Source organism: Perna viridis, chromosome 6 (assembly GCF_037379345.1).
Source record: "Perna viridis isolate PV_CMFRI_1.1 ecotype Kerala chromosome 6, ASM3737934v1, whole genome shotgun sequence".
NCBI lineage: Eukaryota > Metazoa > Mollusca > Bivalvia > Mytilida > Mytilidae > Perna > Perna viridis.
This window is the reverse complement of record NC_142450.1, coordinates 49,434,108-49,456,030: the sequence shown is the minus strand read 5'-3', so window position 1 is coordinate 49,456,030 and position 21,923 is coordinate 49,434,108. Positions and strand designations below refer to the sequence as shown.

At 34.0% G+C, this 21,923-nt stretch overlaps 4 protein-coding genes across 16 annotated transcripts; 2 read left to right on the top strand and 2 right to left on the bottom strand.

Annotated features, from left to right (window-relative positions):
- The first annotated feature begins 139 nt into the window (after positions 1-139).
- On the top strand, positions 140-7,531 carry LOC148615456 (uncharacterized). Of its 13 annotated transcripts, none has more exons than XM_088590342.1 (6): positions 140-1,118; positions 2,401-2,479; positions 3,369-3,869; positions 4,130-4,281; positions 5,067-5,233; positions 6,452-7,531. In XM_088590342.1, exons 2-6 carry the CDS (start codon positions 2,446-2,448, stop codon positions 7,515-7,517), a joined length of 1,920 nt encoding a protein of 639 aa, XP_088446468.1. In that variant the 5' UTR covers positions 140-1,118; positions 2,401-2,445; the 3' UTR covers positions 7,518-7,531. The 13 variants fall into 13 exon arrangements, with proteins under 13 accessions (XP_088446468.1, XP_088446467.1, XP_088446462.1 ...); XM_088590341.1 differs by having other exon boundaries at positions 2,398-2,479; XM_088590343.1 differs by having other exon boundaries at positions 152-219; positions 2,398-2,479.
- Positions 7,530-9,030, bottom strand: LOC148615455 (uncharacterized). The gene is made up of 3 exons (XM_088590350.1): positions 8,968-9,030; positions 8,567-8,688; positions 7,530-8,020 (listed from the first exon to the last, which is right to left on the bottom strand). Exons 2-3 carry the CDS (start codon positions 8,677-8,679, stop codon positions 7,747-7,749), a joined length of 387 nt encoding a protein of 128 aa, XP_088446476.1. The 5' UTR covers positions 8,680-8,688; positions 8,968-9,030; the 3' UTR covers positions 7,530-7,746.
- Positions 9,031-14,610: 5,580 nt separating this feature from the next.
- On the top strand, positions 14,611-17,930 carry LOC148615454 (uncharacterized). Its single transcript, XM_088590333.1, has 3 exons — positions 14,611-15,144; positions 16,061-16,227; positions 16,966-17,930. The coding sequence occupies exon 3, from the start codon at positions 17,136-17,138 to the stop codon at positions 17,928-17,930; it is 795 nt and encodes a 264-aa protein (XP_088446459.1). The 5' UTR covers positions 14,611-15,144; positions 16,061-16,227; positions 16,966-17,135.
- A 12-nt stretch (positions 17,931-17,942) lies between these two features.
- Positions 17,943-19,426, bottom strand: LOC148615453 (uncharacterized). The gene is made up of 3 exons (XM_088590334.1): positions 19,364-19,426; positions 18,963-19,084; positions 17,943-18,436 (listed from the first exon to the last, which is right to left on the bottom strand). The coding sequence occupies exons 2-3, from the start codon at positions 19,073-19,075 to the stop codon at positions 18,160-18,162; spliced, it is 390 nt and encodes a 129-aa protein (XP_088446460.1). The 5' UTR covers positions 19,076-19,084; positions 19,364-19,426; the 3' UTR covers positions 17,943-18,159.
- Between the last annotated feature and the right edge of the window lie 2,497 nt (positions 19,427-21,923).

The window sequence follows — 21,923 nt, the reverse complement described above, 5'->3', positions numbered from 1 at the left end:
AAAAAAAACTCGAAAAAATTTGGATTAAAAAAGAAATCAATATGAAATTTATAATTCGCGACTAAAAAAACAATTTTAGGTATGGTTACGAGTACGTAGTGTGCAATTTAGCAAGACCTTCACCATAAAGAAGAAAAAAAGTTAGTTTCATTCCCCTCCTGATAAAAACCCAACGTCAGATTGATTGTTTGAAGTTTTGACATAGAACACACATTGCTTGTAGTACCTGTATTCTTAAATTGTTATCACTTCTTACTTTATGAGTCTTCAAGTTCAGAGTTCAAAATCTCTATGTAAAGTCGGTACATGTAAAACATTACAACACAAGCGCTAGCTCTAAGGACCTGTAAAACCGACATATATAACAGAAACAAATAATACACATAGTCATAAGACACACAAGACATTCGGCATTAAATACATACAAATCAGCAAATCAAGCAAAATAAAATTGCAACAATTCAAGAGACAGATCATACGTGTCAATGTCACACCATGTTCTACCCTTCAATTACATACACTCCTTGAAACATTCACATTTCCCATTTTAGCGTTCTTGCATTTACACATCATTTTGCGTTCATTTAAATGTACAATATGAGCGTTCGTCTTTCGTGCATTTAAATGCATGCTTAGGAGCGTTCGTTTATCATGCATTTAAACGCAAGCTGGGAGTGTTTGTTTATCGTGTTTGGTGAGCTATTAGCATGCATTTGGGTATCCTGCATGTGGGAAACCTAAACGTCTCAAGGAGTGTACATGCAAATTCCAAAAATGAACTTGGACCATAAATAAACTAATGATAAGGCTAAAATAAAACAGCTAGCAATAAGCATAACCAAATTATTATTGATGATAGCAAATCAGATAACACTATAAGCAAGCAATATAAATAACATGGAAATAACAAGTACTAGTTTTAACAAAATATATGAGGTTATGTGCATGCGGTGCATTTGCATTAACTGCCATTTCATGCATTGATAAGACTAAAACTGGCTGAAAGAAGTCTGGGTTCTAAAGTAATTGGCAGCTCGTTCCATAGTTAGGCCGCAGTATATCTGAATGATTTTATGCCATATGTAGTTGTTTACTGATGGGACTGCTGCTTAATTTTGGTACCTAAAAGAATAATTGGTGTTTTTAATATTTATTAAGTCCTGTTAGTATGATGGACTTCTGTTGTGTATGACGTTAAATACTTTTGATTGCCATAAATCTTATCCGTCTGATACTTTGATAGTCTTTATAAATAAATGTAAGTGCCTGCACTTGGGTTTTTTCAATTTTGTTTGTATCGCTTTTGCTACTGAAGTGTCAACTGAGTGGACAAGAGTTAAAGTTTGATAATAATGGTATATTGTAAGTTTGCTCAATCTGTTTAGGTATTTTCCAATTCTTTTGAGTATATTAAGTTGTTTTGATGACTTTTTGCAAATATTTGAGAAGTGTCTGTTGAATTTCAGTTCAAAATCAATGGTAACCCCAAGTAGTTTTACTTCATTTTCACAGTTGATTGTATTTCCAACCGAATTAAAGCTTATATTTTTATCCCTTGTTTTTTCTACACCACCAAAATCTGAAACCTTTTTGGATTTGCCTTCATTTAATTTCTGGAAAACCAAGTGCTAAAATGTCAGATTCTAGATTTTGTATAACCATGTCTGTGTTGTGATATGCATAGGATAGGGTGTTGTCATCTGCATAATTGTATAGAGTGCTATTTTTTGTGAAGTGGAATCCATTGGCTTTTAATTTCTGAAATAAAAGATCATGCGGTAAACATTTAAAAAATTACTTTAATCCATAAAAATAGATGCAATGTATTTGTTTTCGTCAGGAGGTTGTTTCCAGTCTTCAGGAATTTTTAATAATGTTGTGTTACATCCATATCCTGGTCGAAATGCAGATAAGTGTGGGTGGAAATGCAAACTAAAATATTCCATGAGTTGGTTATTAATGGCTGTTTCAATGAATTTTGATATGACAGGCAAGATGCTCACAGGCCTATAGTTACTTTTTTCAAGGGTGTTGTTCTATGTAATGGTAATGGGCCTGTTTTAGTTTGTCTTGAAATACAGATTTTTCTAATGATTTATTGATCTGTGAAAGGTTTTGTTATCTCTGGTTTTGCTAGTTTTAATAATTTGACAGATACATGTATACCATCATTGTCTGTACCTTTCTTGATGTTTATTTTGTCTATTTGCTAAATTCTGTATGTCTGTTTTCCATGTCTGGTCTTTGTCCCTAGATTACATTCTTTTGATTACCACTATAACCTTGGTTCCCTTGATTACTCTTTCAAATTTGATAAATTATTTTAGTATTAGTACTGAAGCCAGTGAATGAGGACATGTCGACTGTTAAGTAACAAATAATTTGCATTTTCAATAGTAGAAAATCAACTCCACCATTACACTTAATAAACTTCAAGTTTCAACAATGGAAGTTGACCATACATACAGTGTGATATCAGGTGAGAATATTCTGCAAATGTATTTAACAACTAGCCAGAGATACAGGTAATGCATTAAGTCTGCATATTTATACAAATGCAAATTAATTATTAGCAACAGCTCCTTTAATATAATTATAGGGTTTACCTATGGGGGATGGAGCTATTTGTACTCATTTTACATTTGACTTGTTTGATCATGCACAGTTATGTTGTTATGTCACAGATGTCTTAACACTGTGTGTCTAAACCAATGAGAATATTAGGAGAGAAGATGCATGTATATAGGCCTTGACTGTTGTCAAATCCTTTTGATTTACTATCAAAAAAAATGTTTGAAATTAAAAATAAAAAGGGAATATGCAAGACTTCCTTTAACACATGACATGTGTCTCTGTCAAAAATTCAAACAAGCCCCTTTTCCAGAAAAGTCACTTCTGACAGAACAATTTTGAGCCATTCATGTTTCAGAGTATTTACATAAATAATTGAATTTAGGACATTGCTGATGTTCCCTCTCTAATTATCTACTTATTTAGGACATTGCTGATGTTCCCTCTCTAAGCATGTACTTATTTAGGACATTGCTGATGTTCCTTCTCTAAGCATCTACTTATTTAGGACATTGCTGATGCTCCCTCTCTATTTATTAATTTATTACTTGATTCCTCATTTTCTAATGTAGAACAATGCTTGTTGGAAAGTTTATGCAGACTTGGCAAGATTAGTAAAAAATCCAGAAAATTTGATATGAATAGACAGAGGTCAAGAATTTGGAAGATTTTTTGAGCCCAGGCAAGGATTTTTTGCACCATAAGTTACCACCTTATCAACTGGTACTCAACAGTACAAGTAACAGAACAATTGATGAAAAACATAAATTCTGATGACTGTTTGCTTTCACTTTCAGCCAAAGTAAGGCCAAATGAATGGACACCAAGCCATTTTATAAAACTTGATGGAATAATTATAGACTTCATGAGACAGCAGAGCATACCTGGAGGATCTCTTGCTATTTCATATGGTGACAAAATCCTTTACACGCAAGGGTATGGAACAGCAAACACAGGACTGCCTGTTTTATCTACATCACTCTTTAGATTAGCCAGTATTAGTAAGACTATCACAGCTGTAACGATATTAAAACTGTTCCAGGACAAACAGCTAAAGTTAGAACAGAAAGTGTTTGGACCTAATGGTATTCTGAATGGCTTTAGACCCACATCTAAGGGAGACAAGAGGATTCTGAAGATTACTGTCCAACATTTACTACAACATTCAGCAGGCTGGGATAGGGATCAAGCAGGTGATGCAGTCTTCTGGAAGTTACATAAAGTTACTTCAGATAGTCCTCAAAGCGAAGAGACCCTTATTAGATATATGATGAGTAAAAAGTTACAGTTTACTCCAGGTAATTAGCATGTATGGTAGTCTTTGTTTAATTAATGGATTGTGAAAAATATCAATAAAAACTAAGTTTTTTAAGCCACTTTTAAGCTGCAGAAAATCATATGCACATTAATTAAAATACATATTGAATAACATGAACAGTACAAAACATGCAAAAGATATTTTAATGTGTCATATCTTTACACTTCACTAGAGATTCTTCCCTGTGATAATTTATGTGTATAAAAATAAATGATTAAAAGTATGTGTATGCTTTTCCAGGAAAAAGACATGCCTATTCCAACTTGGGATATCTGATATTAGGAAAAGTGATAGAGGCTGTGACAGGGATGCCTTATATTGACTATGTTCAACAGATTTCATACAATGTACTTCCTGGGTGTGCCAGACAGACACATTGCTATCCACTAGAAGTAAGTATCTAGATTAAGTGTTTTGATATTGAATCTTTCTCTGGATTTTCTTCCCTCAGACTTCACTTGTTAAATTTTCTATGTGATACTACATGTACTATACAGTTTCATGATTAGTACACTGGGAGCCATGATCTGGAAGTTGAAAAATATTTTATGGTGAGTACCTAGTCATGTGTATAGATTTTAATGAAATTAATCCAAAGTAATTCATTGTACAAACCATTAGTTTTGGTTGCTTTAATAAGTCTCCCTCCCCCCGACTTGATATGTAGATGTGCATATTACCAGGATCATCTGTTTGAGTAATGCCCCTTTGAACTTTAAATTTCATGAAATATACCACTGAAACAGATTGTAACTCCTCAGAATTTATTTAACCATATTTCTTGAAACTTTGTAGTTTGTAATTCTAAGAAATATTGTCCCTTTGAAGCTTGTCTTTGCAACTCCCCTGAAGACACTCGACAGAATCTGGTGAAACTTTGTTGGTGGGTAGTACAGCATGATATTGTACCTGTAGCTTTCATCAGCACTTTTCCATTCACATCAGACAAAAATGGTTTTGAGGTATTTCAGTAATGTTTGTTGTTATAGAAGGAAGGTCCATGTTGAGTATTAAACACTGAAAATGAAGGGATGTACATTGTGTGTCTTGTATTTTAATGCAGCTGTTTGTTTCTTTTATACCCTACAATTTGAATTAGCTTTGATAAACTGATGCATAACAAAATATAACATTAGTATTTCAGAAGTCAGGTGAATTCATGGTATATATTTTTAAGGTTAAGTATTACAATAACCGTACCAATGTTCTAGAGCCGTCGATCAATCTAGAGGAAGGCTCTGTACAGGCTCAATTTGGTGGGTTTAAAATGGAAGGAACAGAGGCATATGGTGGACTTGTGATGTCAGCTGTTGACTTGTTGACCTTCTTTAATCAGATGTCTAGGTAATGGTGTTGTAATTTTAGTAACAAATTCTATCAACATGTACATTATGACTCCTTTTAGAGATATTGCCCTTAGTAGTTTTACTTTCTCAATTTTCAAAGACAGTACAACTTCTATGGACTTGAATTTGGTGGTTTGGTCAATACACAATTGTTTTATGAATTTAATTGAAAACTTTGATGGGTCTAAAAAATTCCATGAATTCAAGAATCTATGATGCAAGAATAATTTCTATAATTCACGAAAATTCCTATTTACAAATAAAGAAACCTTTACAGTAAGTTTTATTCTATTACATTAATATGGTAAGATACAGTATTAAAGTTGAGAAGTAAGCAATAAAAAAATAATGCATTATAATGAGAATACAATCAGTTACTTCTCAGTTGTTTATGACAAGGAAATCATGTCTGTCATACCTTCAGATATTACCTTAGAAAATTTTGTTTTTGAACTGTAATTAGATAAATCATAGAACATATTGTATATCCTGCTTTCAGTTGTACTCAGTTCTGAACAATGTTGTATATCCTGCTTTCAGTTGTACTCAGTTCTGACCAATGTTGTATATCCTGCTTTCAGTTGTACTCAGTTCTGAACAATGTTGTATATCCTGCTTTCAGTTGTACTAACTCAGTTCTGACCAATGTTGTATATCCTGCTTTCAGTTGTACTCAGTTCTGAACAATGTTGTATATCCTGCTTTCAGTTCTACTCAGTTCTGACCAATGTTGTATATCCTGCTTTTAGTTGTACTAACTCAGTTCTGACCGATGTTGTATATCCTGCTTTCAGTTGTACTCAGTTCTGAACAATGTTGTATATCCTGCTTTCAGTTGTACTAACTCAGTTCTGACCAATGTTGTATATCCTGCTTTTAGTTGTACTCAGTTCTGACCAATGTTGTATATCCTGCTTTTAGTTGTACTCAGTTCTGACCAATGTTGTATATCCTGCTTTCAGTTGTACTAACTCAGTTCTGACCAATGTTGTATATCCTGCTTTTAGTTGTACTAACTCAGTTCTGACCAATGTTGTATATCCTGCTTTTAGTTGTACTCAGTTCTGACCAATGTTGTATATCCTGCTTTTAGTTGTACTCAGTTCTGACCAATGTTGTATATCCTGCTTTCAGTTGTACTCAGTTCTGACCAATATTGTATATCCTGCTTTTAGTTGTACTCAGTTCTGACCAATGTTGTATATCCTGCTTTCAGTTGTACTAACTCAGTTCTGACCGATGACAGTTTTAAATTGATGATTGTACAGCCTAGCTATGAACATGGACAACAGTGGTATGGACTAGGACTTGATGTTCAGGATAATGGCAAAACATGGGGCCATACAGGGGCCATGGAGGGCACTTCCACTACTGTCTGTCATCATAAATCTGGACTCACTTGGGCCTTATTGTTTAATACATGGGCCAAAGATATGGACCTTGATGGCCTTGTTAAATATGGATTGTCAAAAATTTCATGCTTACCAATGTGGACTGGAATAACCTCTGCTAATAAATATGTGATAGATTCGAAGACACAGAAAATACATTTACTAATGTCTTTAGATGAAGTACAGAGCTGTATTAATTCAGGATTAGTTTTAACATGTGCTAACATGACTTACTATGCAGGATGTTTATGTGTTAATGCCATCTGGCAAATAAAAACTAATAATACTTTCATTCATATTGGTAAAAATACTTGTAATATAGAGCAATTAATATGTGATAGTAATTTAAGTAATGCATATGTTTATTTACTAGAAACATTTTACTTCAAGGATGTAATGTATTACATCATATCTATGACAGAAAGTCCTGTTAAAATTCAACAACATATTTATGTAAACTTAGGGGCTAAAGAACATCTGGTGAGGATGAAGAATCTTAAAAAGTCAGGATTTATAATGAAAATACAATCTGTTACATCTCAGAATGATTCTATTATTGTGTCTGCTGTTTATGACAAAGAGAGCAAAACACCTTCTTTTGTCTCATGGCTTCAGATACGTTTAGAAAATTTTGTTTTTGAACTTGGTAGAAACATGACAAAAGATCTAATTCTGACTCATGTGAACTGTTTCCCTGTTAATGATGAATCCTATGTTTCCTGCGTTTGGGTACCAGGAGATAGGAAACAGTATTTACAGAGACATGATGTATCTATTTATGGATTTCTGTATGAGTTACAAGAGAGTGTTAACAATAATGTCAGGTTAGAGAATGTCTGTAGTTATTATAGTGATGATATTCTGAACTTTCTGGCTATTTGGTCTCAATAAAAACGTCACAGATATTTTGCTTTTGTTTATTTTTGAATGATCAATACAAAGGTGCAGATAATTTAGAAAATTGTTTTGTCTTTATAGAACGTAATGCTATCAGGTGACATAGATTTCGTCCCCCAAAATGTATTTCTGAAATCAATAGACGAATCCAACAAACGTTAATATGTTGTTGCAACTATTAAAAAGTTTAGAATAGTCTTAACACGTGTCATGAATTAACTCTTTAGTTAACATCTGAGTGTTTCCATGTCACGTCAGTTGCAAGTGGGTCTCCTCTACATTGTATTTTCGGTTTCTCAGTATGGTTTCCCCAGGCGACAGTCCTAGAGATTGTACTTTGTGCATTGCCAGAAACACTGCCGCAGCCAATGGAGAGATATTCCTTTGTTGGTGGGGAGTATCCACGACAACACACTTTGGTTTGTCCATTACCTGGTCCTTTAAGTGTAACAGTATACATTATTCTATGTCCAGGTTTACCACTGACTGTTGTTGAGCTGAAATAAAAAGATCTACTTAGATATTCTCCAGTGTATCGATTCCTTTGACCTTATATTGCTCACGAATGGTTAAAAATACACACGCAAAGTTACGTCACAATTGAGTCATGTACAATATAATACTGATAGTTAGTAACTATAAGTCCCTGATTCAGCAAAAACGATTTTTTACGGAGTTCCGTACGCGTGAATTTCGAACAATCATGTGGAGCTCGATTATAATTCCTCTCATGAAATTTAATTTGTACTGTGATTTTTCATTACAAAATGTCTAAGAGGAAATAAACAGCTTCACAATTCCTCATCGGAACTGAATTTAGTGACAATGTATGACTTATCTATCTTATACTAAGTGTACATGTATTTCAATCACTACGGATAAACTAAATTAATTAGTTTAAACAAGAAATAGACAGATACATTTTGCACATCACGTAACTTATAACTTCTACATTATACAATCGTTTATAAATTATTTGCACAGAGAAATGGTTCAATATATAAATTTTGCTGTCCATTGGTAATTACAGATATCATACATACATGCAGGCGTCTCCCCATTTATTTGCTGGTGCCCGGCAAGTATTGTTTGCATTGCACAGGTTGGTATGTGCAAAGATTGCACACAATGTAAGGAATAATGCCACTCTGCTCATTGTTGTTCACTTGAAAAGTTTAGACAATAAATTTATACATAATACAGGCTGTGATCCTGGAAGTGACTATTTAAACGCGAGGGAGCGATGGCAAATCTTAAGTAAACTTTCATTATTTCAAAAGGGAAATTAGGCAAAAAAGTGCCAACTAGCATAATTCTCAAAAGTGACATAAAAGGTTTGTTTCTACAATTATTGTTTCCTTAGATTTTCTTGAAAAGCAAATAAAATGAACAACCAACTTTAAATTCCAAACAATACAGTATCTAATATATAAACCTAACATACCAGGAGTTTTCTGTATCCAGAAACAATGAAATTAGTTTGGACCCGATATTTATAGTCATGCCTACACACAGACATTAATTTTAGCACTTTTTATTTTGATTAATTACCATACTGTAATGGTCATTAATTGTTTTTGAACATTTCCCCTATTTTATTGTAAATGACCAGGATGCAGGATAATCAGAAAATAATATCATCACGTTAACAAATGATACCATGATTGTATAAGGAAGTGAAATTTCCCTAAAATTACGGTAATGATGCATCAAGCTTCAGCGTTTCCTTCTGTTAATTCATTAATCGCTAGGGACTGAATGTACTAGATTATATATGTCGAATACTCATCAATCCACGAGGAGGGGGTAACAGGTAAAAGGGTACGGGTGTGCGGCCACGAAAATTTACCTACCCCATTCATATATTCGGACAATGAAAAACTGACACCCATTCATATATACATGTAATGCATTTACGTAACCTATTCATATAAATGCATGGCATTTATCAGTATCTACATATCACAGCAGGATGCTGATCAGAACAAATGAGATTGTATCTAAAGACACCATGGTCATATCAGAGCTGATTGGATCCCTTCCTGCTTATCAGCCAAGTGTTAATCTTTATTTACTTTGATAATTTTAAGGATAATTTAGCCTCTTGTAGCGAAGCCGAGGCTCCTTCTTTTGTCAAATACCACAGCAGGATTCTTTAACGTGCGAGGAATGTGGAATTTTCCCAACACGGTGCACCACTATAGTCAGGTCGTCCGTATCATGGCCTGATGACCCCAGCATGTAGCATGACTGTGGAACCGAATTCCACCACCTTGGACACACAAACCAGTTGCTCTGTGGGCAGAACTCCGTAGCCCACGTTTATGGTTCTGAGCGTTATTTAGTCGCCTTTAACGAAAGGTTTAGGGCTGCTGCAGGTCTATTCATTTGGCACATGGATCCACACGGAGCGGTATATTTATGACAATTTATATACAAGTATATCCATTCGTAAACGTGGATCGTTACGGAGTATCCATCTGCACCATGAGAACAGATTTAATCAACGTGTTCTAGTTTTTCTTTCCTCTTTTGTGTGCCCCGGATTTGACTTTTTATGAGCAACTCGGCGGGTGTTTCTAAAAAAGCAAAGGCCGCTTAACCTACCGGTGCACCTGGTCCATGCTCCCTGTTTTAGTGGAATCCGAATTGTTCATTTACTTGTGTTGCTTTGCACGTATTATTTTTGGTTATTTTATGTTCTTTGTTGTGTGTATCTGTTTCCTTGTAAGGCCTTTGTCCCTCGGTTACTTTCTTTTGATTTCTACTAGAATCGTGGTTCTCTTGATTACTCTTTAAAATCTTGAAAGTGTTTATATGTTCTGTCTACAAATTTGCTTTATGCACTACAGAAAACTAACAAAGAAACATGGCATGCTCGTTAATTGTGCATTTCATATAGTAACTCTTGTCGATTTATTTGTCAGCCCACACAGTGGTGGTTTCAGAATGCTGACTGACTAAAAGGTGAGTCACTCTAGTGATTCCAGTTTTTACCACATAATAAACCAAACTTTTCGAGCACAAAAGGGGCCCTAAAGGGGCACTTGGATCCGCCTATGCCGTACCATATTGAGTGTTACATTTTCATACCTTTCCTCATTCGTAAACTATTTGCACCGTGGTTAACGGCTTACATTAAAACTGCTTTCCGACATGTTGAAGCTGTGTTTAGCAAATTAAATTACGGTTTCTCAAACTCTCAGTGATATTGTTGATTACTCTATCTGTGATTTCTCGTGTTTACAAAAGTAATCACACATCGTTCTTTTAGCAAGTAGAAACGCCGAATAAAAAGATTTACAGCAACAAGTCTTAAGTTTGTTTTGAATCAGAATATTAGGAGATATTGCCAAGACTAGATAAAGGTAGTAACAAATTCTCGAACCCATAAACACAAATTGGAGGAACGTATTCAATAATACATGAAATGGAAAAGCAAATGATAGACCGGAAAACAAGCTTGGTTCAGGCAATTTAAAGTGAAATGGTGGGTTAAACCTTGTTTATAGTTATATAGCCAAACATCTCGCTTTCATAGTTGCCATAAATGATCTGGTATAGGTTTGTGTTGCGAACACTTGTAAGTCAAAATTGCTCTTCGTGGTAATATAGGTATTGTTGGTTTCCTTTCAGACGGGTTAATTCAGGAGAAACATAATAATTGTTAAAGCTCTTGTTGAAGTCATAGTGTATCGTACAAAGAAATAGATGGACTTAAGAAGTGAAAGGGAATTTAATGTAAGATAGAATGTTAAACACGAAATTATGAAAACAGATTCTTAAAAATCTTAGTAGTAAGATTTACGAAATGTGTGAATTTTTATTTCATTTTATTTTCTAAAACTTTGATAATTGTTTACTTTATAAAAAAAGTATTTGGTAGATATAGTTTTAACTCCAATAGTAAACAAAGCCCTAATTTTTTATTACAAACATGATTTTGCAGTCCGACCTCAATTACATCAGGTGTTGTTTTTTATGTCACTATTAAATGTTAAATGCTGGAAATATATAACGAGAATTGATATGGTATTTATGTCAAAGAGACAAAAACCTCACCAGGATGAAAATATCAGCCTCAGACCACACATTTGTCTTCAATTAAGGACGAGGAAGTCCTCATATCACAGGACGAGCTGCAGCTGGTCCCAAAAAGATCATTATACACGATAACAGCAAAAGAGTTGCTCCTATATACTCAATTGACATAAAAATAAACTAAAAGTGAAAACGAAATTAGACATACAGAAGCCATAAATTCCTGACTCGGGACAGCCCCCCCCCCCCAAAAAAAAATGTGGGTCATGGTATATTCGGGGAAATTATAGTAGTCATGTGACCACGTTAATCCAGTCAATTCATTAAATGCATTACCAAGCGATTTAACGTCGAACCATGACCCAGTGATCCAATTTATGATCTGCTCTTTAATTGTACAGACTACAGAATTTTCTGAATCTTTGACCCAGCAAAATACTTTTCGGAATAAAATCAACAGTTTCAAGTGCATGTAAGACAGATAGGTAGTCAACTTATTGGCGCACGCCTTTTATTGATGAGGAATCTCCAAGGCCGAAAAAAAAATAAAGTTATGTTTCCGATCACCATTCTGAAATTTTGTAGTGTCGGTAGGTAGGGATATATTTTGAAATGAAATAAGTTATTATAGTGACACCAAACTCAGAATGCAATGAAAACCAAATATGCTTCGACTAAACAACTACCTTGTAATAATTTTAGACTTAGTTCATGACCAAATCTCTTTTGGGATTCAGCGCTTGAGATATGTTTTGTTTTGATGGCGGTGGTGTGAGCTCATTTTATTATGATATTATACACATATATGCATGCAAGATAAAATATTCTTTAAAAATGTTTTATAGCCATACTTATGTCAGATGACGTTTCCCTTAGAATATTCAATAGCCATTGAGTTTGATTTGCACAGTTAAAAAGGATTGTTTTGTTTAAGATGAAGACATTAATGCTACACACGTAAAAAAATAAGTTTGATTAAATTGTGAAGATTTACAGGATTTAATGAAATAAGAATTCTAAAGAAAAGGCAATGACAGTGTTTTGAAATGCTGAATGTACAGACATGTTACGTTGGTTCTGAAACCAAACGATTCTTGCAGTGCCTCTGGATATATTTTATACAGCTTCAAAACAAGTACTATAGTATACAGTTTTTGTCTAAGGAAACATTTTTCAGGCTACAAATGTATATAATTATTTAGAAGTTGATTAAAATTGTTTGTTACAAGATTTAGTTGAAATATTGATTTTAAAGTTTTAACTGTGAGCCAATTTCGATGTTAGTCTTAAAGTCCTTCATATACCGGTATTATAATTTTGTTTCATAAGAATTTCGAATGTTATTTGTTGAGTACATGACTATAAGTGAGAAATTTTTCCATTATGCAGTTTTATTCTCTTTTGCTAGAGAACTGTTTAACTAGGAATAATGTAAAAACAAAGACCTTATAGATGTAAATTCCTAGCAAATCACACATTACCAAGGAAGAGTAATTGACAGGCTTTTTAGAGAATTGAAAATAGAGCATTCCCAAACCCCGAAATAGTCTCAGAGTCCAGAATTTTTATCAAAGTGAAATGGTCAATCCTTAACATGACGTAGCAAGTTCAACACATCCATGTAAGTACACCTTCAAGAAAGAAGCATTGTAATATGTATATGACTTGTCTTATGGCAATCCATATTGGAATTTTTAGTAACACATCTTAATGGATATTTATCAACATTTGCATGATCCAATTTTGATATCATTAATGGAGAAGTTTTCTAGACAATGCAAACACATTCAAGACAAATCGTATGTATAAATTTGCTGTTCGGGCAATACCAGTCTGCGTCCATACTTGCCCCTCGTGCAATGCCAGTCTCTGTCCTCACTTGTTATCTAAAAAAAATGAAAAAGGTGTGATAATTATAAGTTGATGCCCTATGCAATGTTGTGTTTTTTACCAACCACAACAAAATGACTGGAAAGTGATGACATCTAAAAGAACTCTCCTATTATCAGCAACAGCGTTATTTGTTCTCAAACAACATTTGATTTAGTTTTGAATGCACATTTATGCTGTTATACCGCTGATGTCTAAACCAATTGGAATGTTAGGAAAGGACATTTATAAGCCACTCCCGATGTGCAATCCTTTTGATTTACTATTAAAATAATGTTTGAAATAATATCCAAATGGGAATAAGCAAGACTTTCACATGCTCTGTGTTTGTGTTAAATGTTCAAATAATCACGTCATAACTGTATATATCATTTCCGGAAAAGTCACGTCTGATAAAACGATTTTGTGTGATTCATCTGTTTATGTTTCAGAGCATCTACTTATTTAGAACATTGGCGATTCTACCTCCAATTTTAATGCTTGGTGCCTCATTTCAATTTGGAACAATGCATATTGAAAGTTTTTCTGCAGATTCTGGAAACATAAGCTTTAAGTAGATGGTATTGACTTCTTTTAAAGCAGTTCATTTATCAGTGGTATAAAGCACCTTTAAAACAGCATTGACTACTACACATAAATTTTTTGTTTGCTATTCATTATATTTAACTTCTAAACCTAGTGGTAAAAAACTCAATGTTCTAATCTGTAAACATGAATTGATTCAGTGTGTCAAGTTTTTTTTTGTCAGTTTGATCCAAATATTGTAGGCCAAACTGACAAAACTAATAGAAGTGCTCTATATATTTTACATCCAGTCAACGGTTAAATCTAGGCCCTGGCATCATAAACTGTGAAAATCATTCTTAATCTAACGGTATTCTTAACTACTAAGTATTTTTGATGTAAAAAGTCTAGAGAATTAATTTGAATACAGACAGATGTTAAGAATTTAGAAGATTTTTCTAGCCCAGGACTCATGGCATCATATGTTAACCATCAATAGTACATTCACGCCGCAATAGAAGAGGGAGGTTTAACGCGCTGTAAAACCTATATTTAACCCACCATTTCGTTTTGGAATGCCTGTACCAAGTCAGGACCATTGCAGTACCAGCTGCTGCGGTGGTGTTATATTTATTGTGGACTGTACTTGATTATGAATCGGATTAGTTTTCGGTAATTTGTTGTCTGTTGTTAGTCTTATTTAACACCATATCAACTGAAATACTCAACAATACCACAATTGACATGGACAATCGATAAAAAATAAGTTCTGATAACTGTTTACTGTCACTATCAGTCACAATAAGGCCAAATGAATGGACACCAAGCCATTTTATAAACTTGAGTGAATACTTAAGGACTCCACGAGACAGCAGAGAATACCCGGAGGATCTCTTGTTATTTAATACGGTGACAATATTCTTTACACCCAAGAGTATGGAGCAGCAAACACAAGACTGTCTGTTTATCTACACCACTCTTTAGATTAGCCAGTATTAGTAAGACTATCACAGTTGTAACAATATTCAAACTGTTCCAGGACAAACAACTGAAGTAAGAACAGCTAGTGTTTGGACCTTATGGTATTCTGAATGGCTTTAGACTCACATCTAAGGGAGACAAGAAGATTTTGAAGATTACTGTCCAACATTTACAACAAAAAGTAAAAAAATACTGTTTACTCATGGTAATTAGCATGTATGGTAGTCTCTGTTTAATGGATTATAACAATTATCAATAAGAACTTAAGTTTTTTTAAGTACTATATCGTGATTAGTACACAGGGAACCATGATCTGGAAATTGAATTATATTATATGGTGAGTACCCAGTCGTGTATAAATTTAAATGAAATTGATCCAAAGTAATTCATGGTAAAAACCATAAGTTTTCTGTTCTTTATTAAGTCTCTCTCCACTCTTGGTGAGAAACAAATTGTTTTTGTCCTGTCCATCCATCTGTCTGTCATACTTTTGAAAATACAATACTTTGGATACTACAGAACTGAATCTTATGAAACTTGGTAGGTAGTTAGGACTTGATATATAGTTGTGCATATTACCAGGATCAATTGTTTGAGTAATACCCCTTTGAACTTTTAAATTTCATGAAATAAACCACTGAAGGAGATTGTAACTTCTCAGAATTTATTTAACATTTCATGAAACATTATAGGTTCTAAGAATCTTTGTCTCCTTGAACTTCCATGAACAGGTTTTCTTGTACAGGAAGCTTGTCATTGCAACTCCCCTGAAAACACTGAAAAAGCAGAATCTGGTAAAAAATGGTTGGTAGGTAGTACACTATTATATAGTACCTGTAGCTATCAACAGCACTTTTCCACTCATCCATCAGACAAAAATTGAAAAAAAACCTGAGGTATTTCAGTAATGTTTGTCTTCATAGAACGAAGCTCCAAGTCTGAGTTATGGTTCTATTAAACACTGAAAATTTAGGGATGTACATTGTGTATGTTGTGTTTTATTGCAGCTGTTTATTTCTTCTTTACCTTACAATTTGCATCATCTTTGATAAACTAATGGATAACAAAATATAGCATTAGTATTTCAGGTGATAGTTGAATTTATGATACATATTTTTAAGGTGAAGTATTACAATAACCGTACCAATGTTCTAGAGCCGTCGATCAATCTAGAGGAAGGCTCTGAACAGGCTCAATATGGTGGGTCTAAAATAAAAGGAATGGAGGCTTATTGTTGACTTGTGATGTCAGCTGTTGACCTGTTGACCTTCTTTGATCAGATATCCAGGTAATGGTATTAATTTTAATACAAAATTCTATCAGCATGCGCATTATGACTCATTTTAGAGTTATTGCCCTTTATAGTTTTACTTTCTCATTTTTCAAAAACTGCGATAAAGGCTTTATAGTACCTTAAATACATTAATTACAATCACTTTGTCTCAGAAACCAGTGGTACTTTGAATATTCTATCATGTTTCAAATTTAGAGACTATCAAACTGACCAATGTATTTACTATGGAAGAACTTCTGTTTGTGGGATGCAAATTTTATGAACTTGGACTTAGTGGATTGAAAACTTTAAAGAGCCAAAATAATTCCATGAATCCAAGAATCTATGATCCAAGAAAATTTCGATAATTCACGAAAATTGCTATATTCACAGTAAGTTTTAAGTTATACATTAATAGGGTAAAATACAGTATTAAAGTTAAAAAGCATCAATAAAAAAATCAGGAATTATAATAATAATAAAAACCCGTTACTTTAATGACAAGGAAATCATGTCTGTGAGAAGACATCTCGTGGCTTCAGATATTACCTTAGGAAATTTTGTTTTTGAACTGTAATTAGATAGCTCTTACAATATATTGTATATCCTGCTTTCAGTTGTACTAACTGAGTTCTGACCAATGTTGTATATCCTGCTTTCAGTTATACACAATTCTGACCAATGTTGTTTATTCTGCTTTCAGTTGTACTAACTCAATTCTGACAAATGACAATTTTAAATCGATGATTGTAGGGCCTGGCTATGAATACGAATAATAGTGGTATGGAATAGGACTCGATGTTCATGATAATGGCAAAACATACAGGAGCCATGGAGGGCACTTCAACTACAGTCTGTCATCATAAATCTAGACTCACTTGGGCCTTGTTAAATATGGATTGTCAAAAGTTTCGTGCTTACCAATGTGGACTGGAATAACCTCTGCTAATAAATATGTGATAGATTCGAAGACACAGAAAATACATTTACTAATGTCTTTAGATGAAGTACAGAGCTGTATTAATTCAGGATTAGTTTTAACATGTGCTAACATGACTTACTATGCAGGATGTTTATGTGTTAATGCCATCTGGCAAATAAAAACTAATAATACTTTCATTCATATTGGTAAAAATACTTGTAATATAGAGCAATTAATATGTGATAGTAATTTAAGTAATGCATATGTTTATTTACTAGAAACATTTTACTTCAAGGATGTAATGTATTACATCATATCTATGACAGAAAGTCCTGTTAAAATTCAACAACATATTTATGTAAACGTAGGGGCTAAAGAACATCTGGTGAGGATGAAGAATCTTAAAAAGTCAGGATTTATAATGAAAATACAATCTGTTACATCTCAAAATGATTCTATTATTGTGTCTGCTGTTTATGACAAAGAGAGCAAAAAACCTTCTTTTGTCTCATGGCTTCAGATACGTTTAGAAAATTTTGTTTTTGAACTTGGTAGAAACATGACAAAAGGTCTAATTCTGACTCATGTGAACTGTTTCCCTGTTAATGATGAATCCTATGTTTCCTGCGTTTGGGTACCAGGAGATAGGAAACAGTATTTACAGAGACATGATGTATCTATTTATGGATTTCTGTATGAGTTACAAGAGAGTGTTAACAATAATGTCAGGTTAGAGAATGTCTGTAGTTATTATAGTGATGATATTCTGAACTTTCTGGCTATTTGGTCTCAATAAGAACGTCACAGATATTTTGCTTTTGTTTATTTTTGAAAGATCAATACAAAGGTGCAGATAATTTAGAAAATTGTTTTGTCTTTATAGAAAATAATGTTATCAGGTGACATAGATTTCGTCCCCCAAAATGTATTTCTGAAATCAATAAACGAATCCAACAAACGTTAATATGTTGTTGCAACTATTAAAAAGTTTAGAATAGTCTTAACACGTGTCATGAATTAACTCTTTAGTTAACATTTGAGTGTTTCCATGTCACGTCAGTTGCAAGTGGGTCTCCTCTACATTGTATTTTCGGTTTCTCAGTATGGTTTCCCCAGGCGACAGTCCTAGAGATTGTACTTTGTGCATTGCCAGAAACACTGCCGCAGCCAATGGAGAGATATTCCTTTGTTGGTGGGGAGTATCCACGACAACACACTTTGGTTTGTCCATTACCTGGTCCTTTAAGTGTAACAGTATACATTATTCTATGTCCAGGTTTACCACTGACTGTTGTTGATGAGCTGAAATAAAAAGATCAACTTAGATATTCTCCAGTGTATCGATTCCTTTGACCTTATATTGCTCACGAAAGGTTAAAAATACACACGCAAAGTTACGTCACAATTGAGTCATGTACAATATAATACTGATAGTAATTATAAGTCCCTAATTCAGCAAAAACGATTTTTTACGGAGTTCCGTACGCGTGAATTTCGAACAATCATGTGGAGCTCGATTATAATTCCTCTCATGAAATTTAAAATTTACAAAATGTCTAAGAGGAATTAAACAGCTTCACAATTCCTCATCGGAACTGAATTTAGTGACAATGTATGACTTATCTATCTTATACTAAGTGTACATGTATTTCAATCACTACGGATAAACTAAATTAATTAGTTTAAACAAGAAATAGACAGATACATTTTGCACATCACGTAACTTATAACTTCTACATTATACAATCGTTTATAAATTATTTGCACAGAGGAATGGTTCAATATATAAATTTTGCTGTCCATTGCTAATTACAGATATCATACATACCTGCAGGCGTCTCCCCATTTATTTGCTGGTGCCCGGCAAGTATTGTTTGCATTGCACAGGTTGGTATGTGCAAAGATTGCACACAATGTAAGGAATAATGCCACTCTGCTCATTGTTGTTCACTTGAAAAGTTTAGACAATAAATTTATACATAATACAGGCTGTGATCCTGGAAGTGACTATTTAAACGCGAGGGAGCGATGGCAAATCTTAAGTAAACTTTCATTATTTCAAAAGGGAAATTAGGCAAAAAAGTGCCAACCAGCATAATTCTCAAAAGTGACATAAAAGGTTTGTTTCTACAATTATTGTTTCCTTAGATTTTCTTGAAAAGCAAATAAAATGAACAACCAACTTTAAATTCCAAACAATACAGTATCTAATATATAAACCTAACATACCAGGAGTTTTCTGTATCCAGAAACAATGAAATTAGTTTGGACCCGATATTTATAGTCATGCCTACACACAGACATTAATTTTAGCACTTTTTATTTTGATTAATTACCATACTGTAATGGTCATTAATTGTTTTTGAACATTTCCCCTATTTTATTGTAAATGACCAGGATGCAGGATAATCAGAAAATAATATCATCACGTTAACAAATGATACCATGATTGTATAAGGAAGTGAAATTTCCCTAAAATTACGGTAATGATGCATCAAGCTTCAGCGTTTCCTTCTGTTAATTCATTAATCGCTAGGGACTGAATGTACTAGATTATATATGTCGAATACTCATCAATCCACGAGGAGGGGGTAACAGGTAAAAGGGTACGGGTGTGCGGCCACGAAAATTTACCTACCCCATTCATATATTCGGACAATGAAAAACTGACACCCATTCATATATACATGTAATGCATTTACGTAACCTATTCATATAAATGCATGGCATTTATCAGTATCTACATATCACAGCAGGATGCTGATCAGAACAAATGAGATTGTATCTAAAGACACCATGATCATATCAGAGCTGATTGGATCCCTTCCTGCTTATCAGCCAAGTGTTAATCTTTATTTACTTTGATAATTTTAAGGATAATTTAGCCTCTTGTAGCGAAGTCGAGGCTCCTTCTTTTGTCAAATACCACAGCAGGATTCTTTAACGTGCGAGGAATGTGGAATTTTCCCAACACGGTGCACCACTATAGTCAGGTCGTCCGTATCATGGCCTGACGACCCCCAGCATGTAGCATGACTGTGGAACCGAATTCCACCACCTTGGACACACAAACCAGTTGCTCTGTGGGCAGAACTCCGTAGCCCACGTTTATGGTTCTGAGCGTTATTTAGTCGCCTTTTACGAAAGGTTTAGGGCTGCTGCAGGTCTATTCATTTGGCACATGGATCCACACGGAGCGGTATATTTATGACAATTTATATTCAAGTATATCCATTCGTAAACGTGGATCGTTACGGAGTATCCATCTTCACCATGAGAACAGATTTAATCAACGTGTTATAGTTTTTCTTTCCTCTTTTGTGTGCCCCGGGTTTGACTTTTTATGAGCAACTCGGCGGGTGTTTCTAAAAAAGCAAAGGCCGCTTAACCTACCGGTGCACCTGGTCCATGCTCCCTGTTTTAGTGGAATCCGAATTGTTCATTTACTTGTGTTGCTTTGCACGTATTATTTTTGGTTATTTTATGTTCTTTGTTGTGTGCATCTGTTTCCTTGTAAGGCCTTTGTCCCTCGGTTACTTTCTTTTGATTTCTACTAGAACCGTGGTTCTCTTGATTACTCTTTAAAATCTTGAAAGTGTTTATATGTTCTATCTACAAATTTGCTTTATGCACTACAGAAAACTAACAAAGAAACATGGCATGCTCGTTAATTGTGCATTTCATATAGTAACTCTTGTCGATTTATTTGTCAGCCCACACAGTGGTGGTTTCAGAATGCTGACTGACTAAAAGGTGAGTCACTCTAGTGATTCCAGTTTTTACCACATAATAAACCAAACTTTTCGAGCACAAAAGGGGCCCTAAAGGGGCACTTGGATCCGCCTATGCCGTACCATATTGAGTATTACATTTTCATACCTTTCCTCATTCGTAAACTATTTGCACCGTGCTTAACGGCTTACATTAAAACTGCTTTCCGACATGTTGAAGCTGTGTTTAGCAAATTAAATTACGGTTTCTCAAACTCTCAGTGATATTGTTGATTACTCTATCTGTGATTTCTCGTGTTTACAAAAGTAATCACACATCGTTCTTTTAGCAAGTAGAAACGCCGAATAAAAAGATTTACAGCAACAAGTCTTAAGTTTGTTTTGAATCAGAATATTAGGAGATATTGCCAAGACTAGATAAAGGTAGTAACAAATTCTCGAACCCATAAACACAAATTGGAGGAACGTATTCAATAATACATGAAATGGAAAAGCAAATGATAGACCGGAGAATAGGCTTGGTTCAGGCAATTTAAAGTGAAATGGTGGGTTAAACCTTGTTTATAGTTATATAGAAAAAAACATCCCGCTTTCATAGTTGCCATAAATGATCTGGTATAGGTTTGTGTTGCGAACACTTGTAAGTCAAAATTGCTCTTCGTGGTAATATAGGTATTGTTGGTTTCCTTTCAGACTGGTTAATTCAGGAGAAACATAATAATTGTTAAAGCTCTTGTTGAAGTCATAGTGTATCGTACAAAGAAATAGATGGACTTAGGAAGTGAAAGGGAATTTAATGTAAGATAGAATGTTAAACACGAAATTATGAAAACAGATTCTTAAAACGTTTTACAAAATGTGTGAATTTTTAATTCATTCTATTTTCTAAAACTTTGATAATTGTTTACTTTATAAAAAAAGTATTTGGTAGATATAGTTTTAACCCCAATAGTAAACAAAGCCCTGTTTTTTTTATTACAAACATTATTTTGCAGTCCGACTTCAATTACATCAGGTGTTGTTTTTTTATGTCACTATTAAATGTTAAATGCGAAATT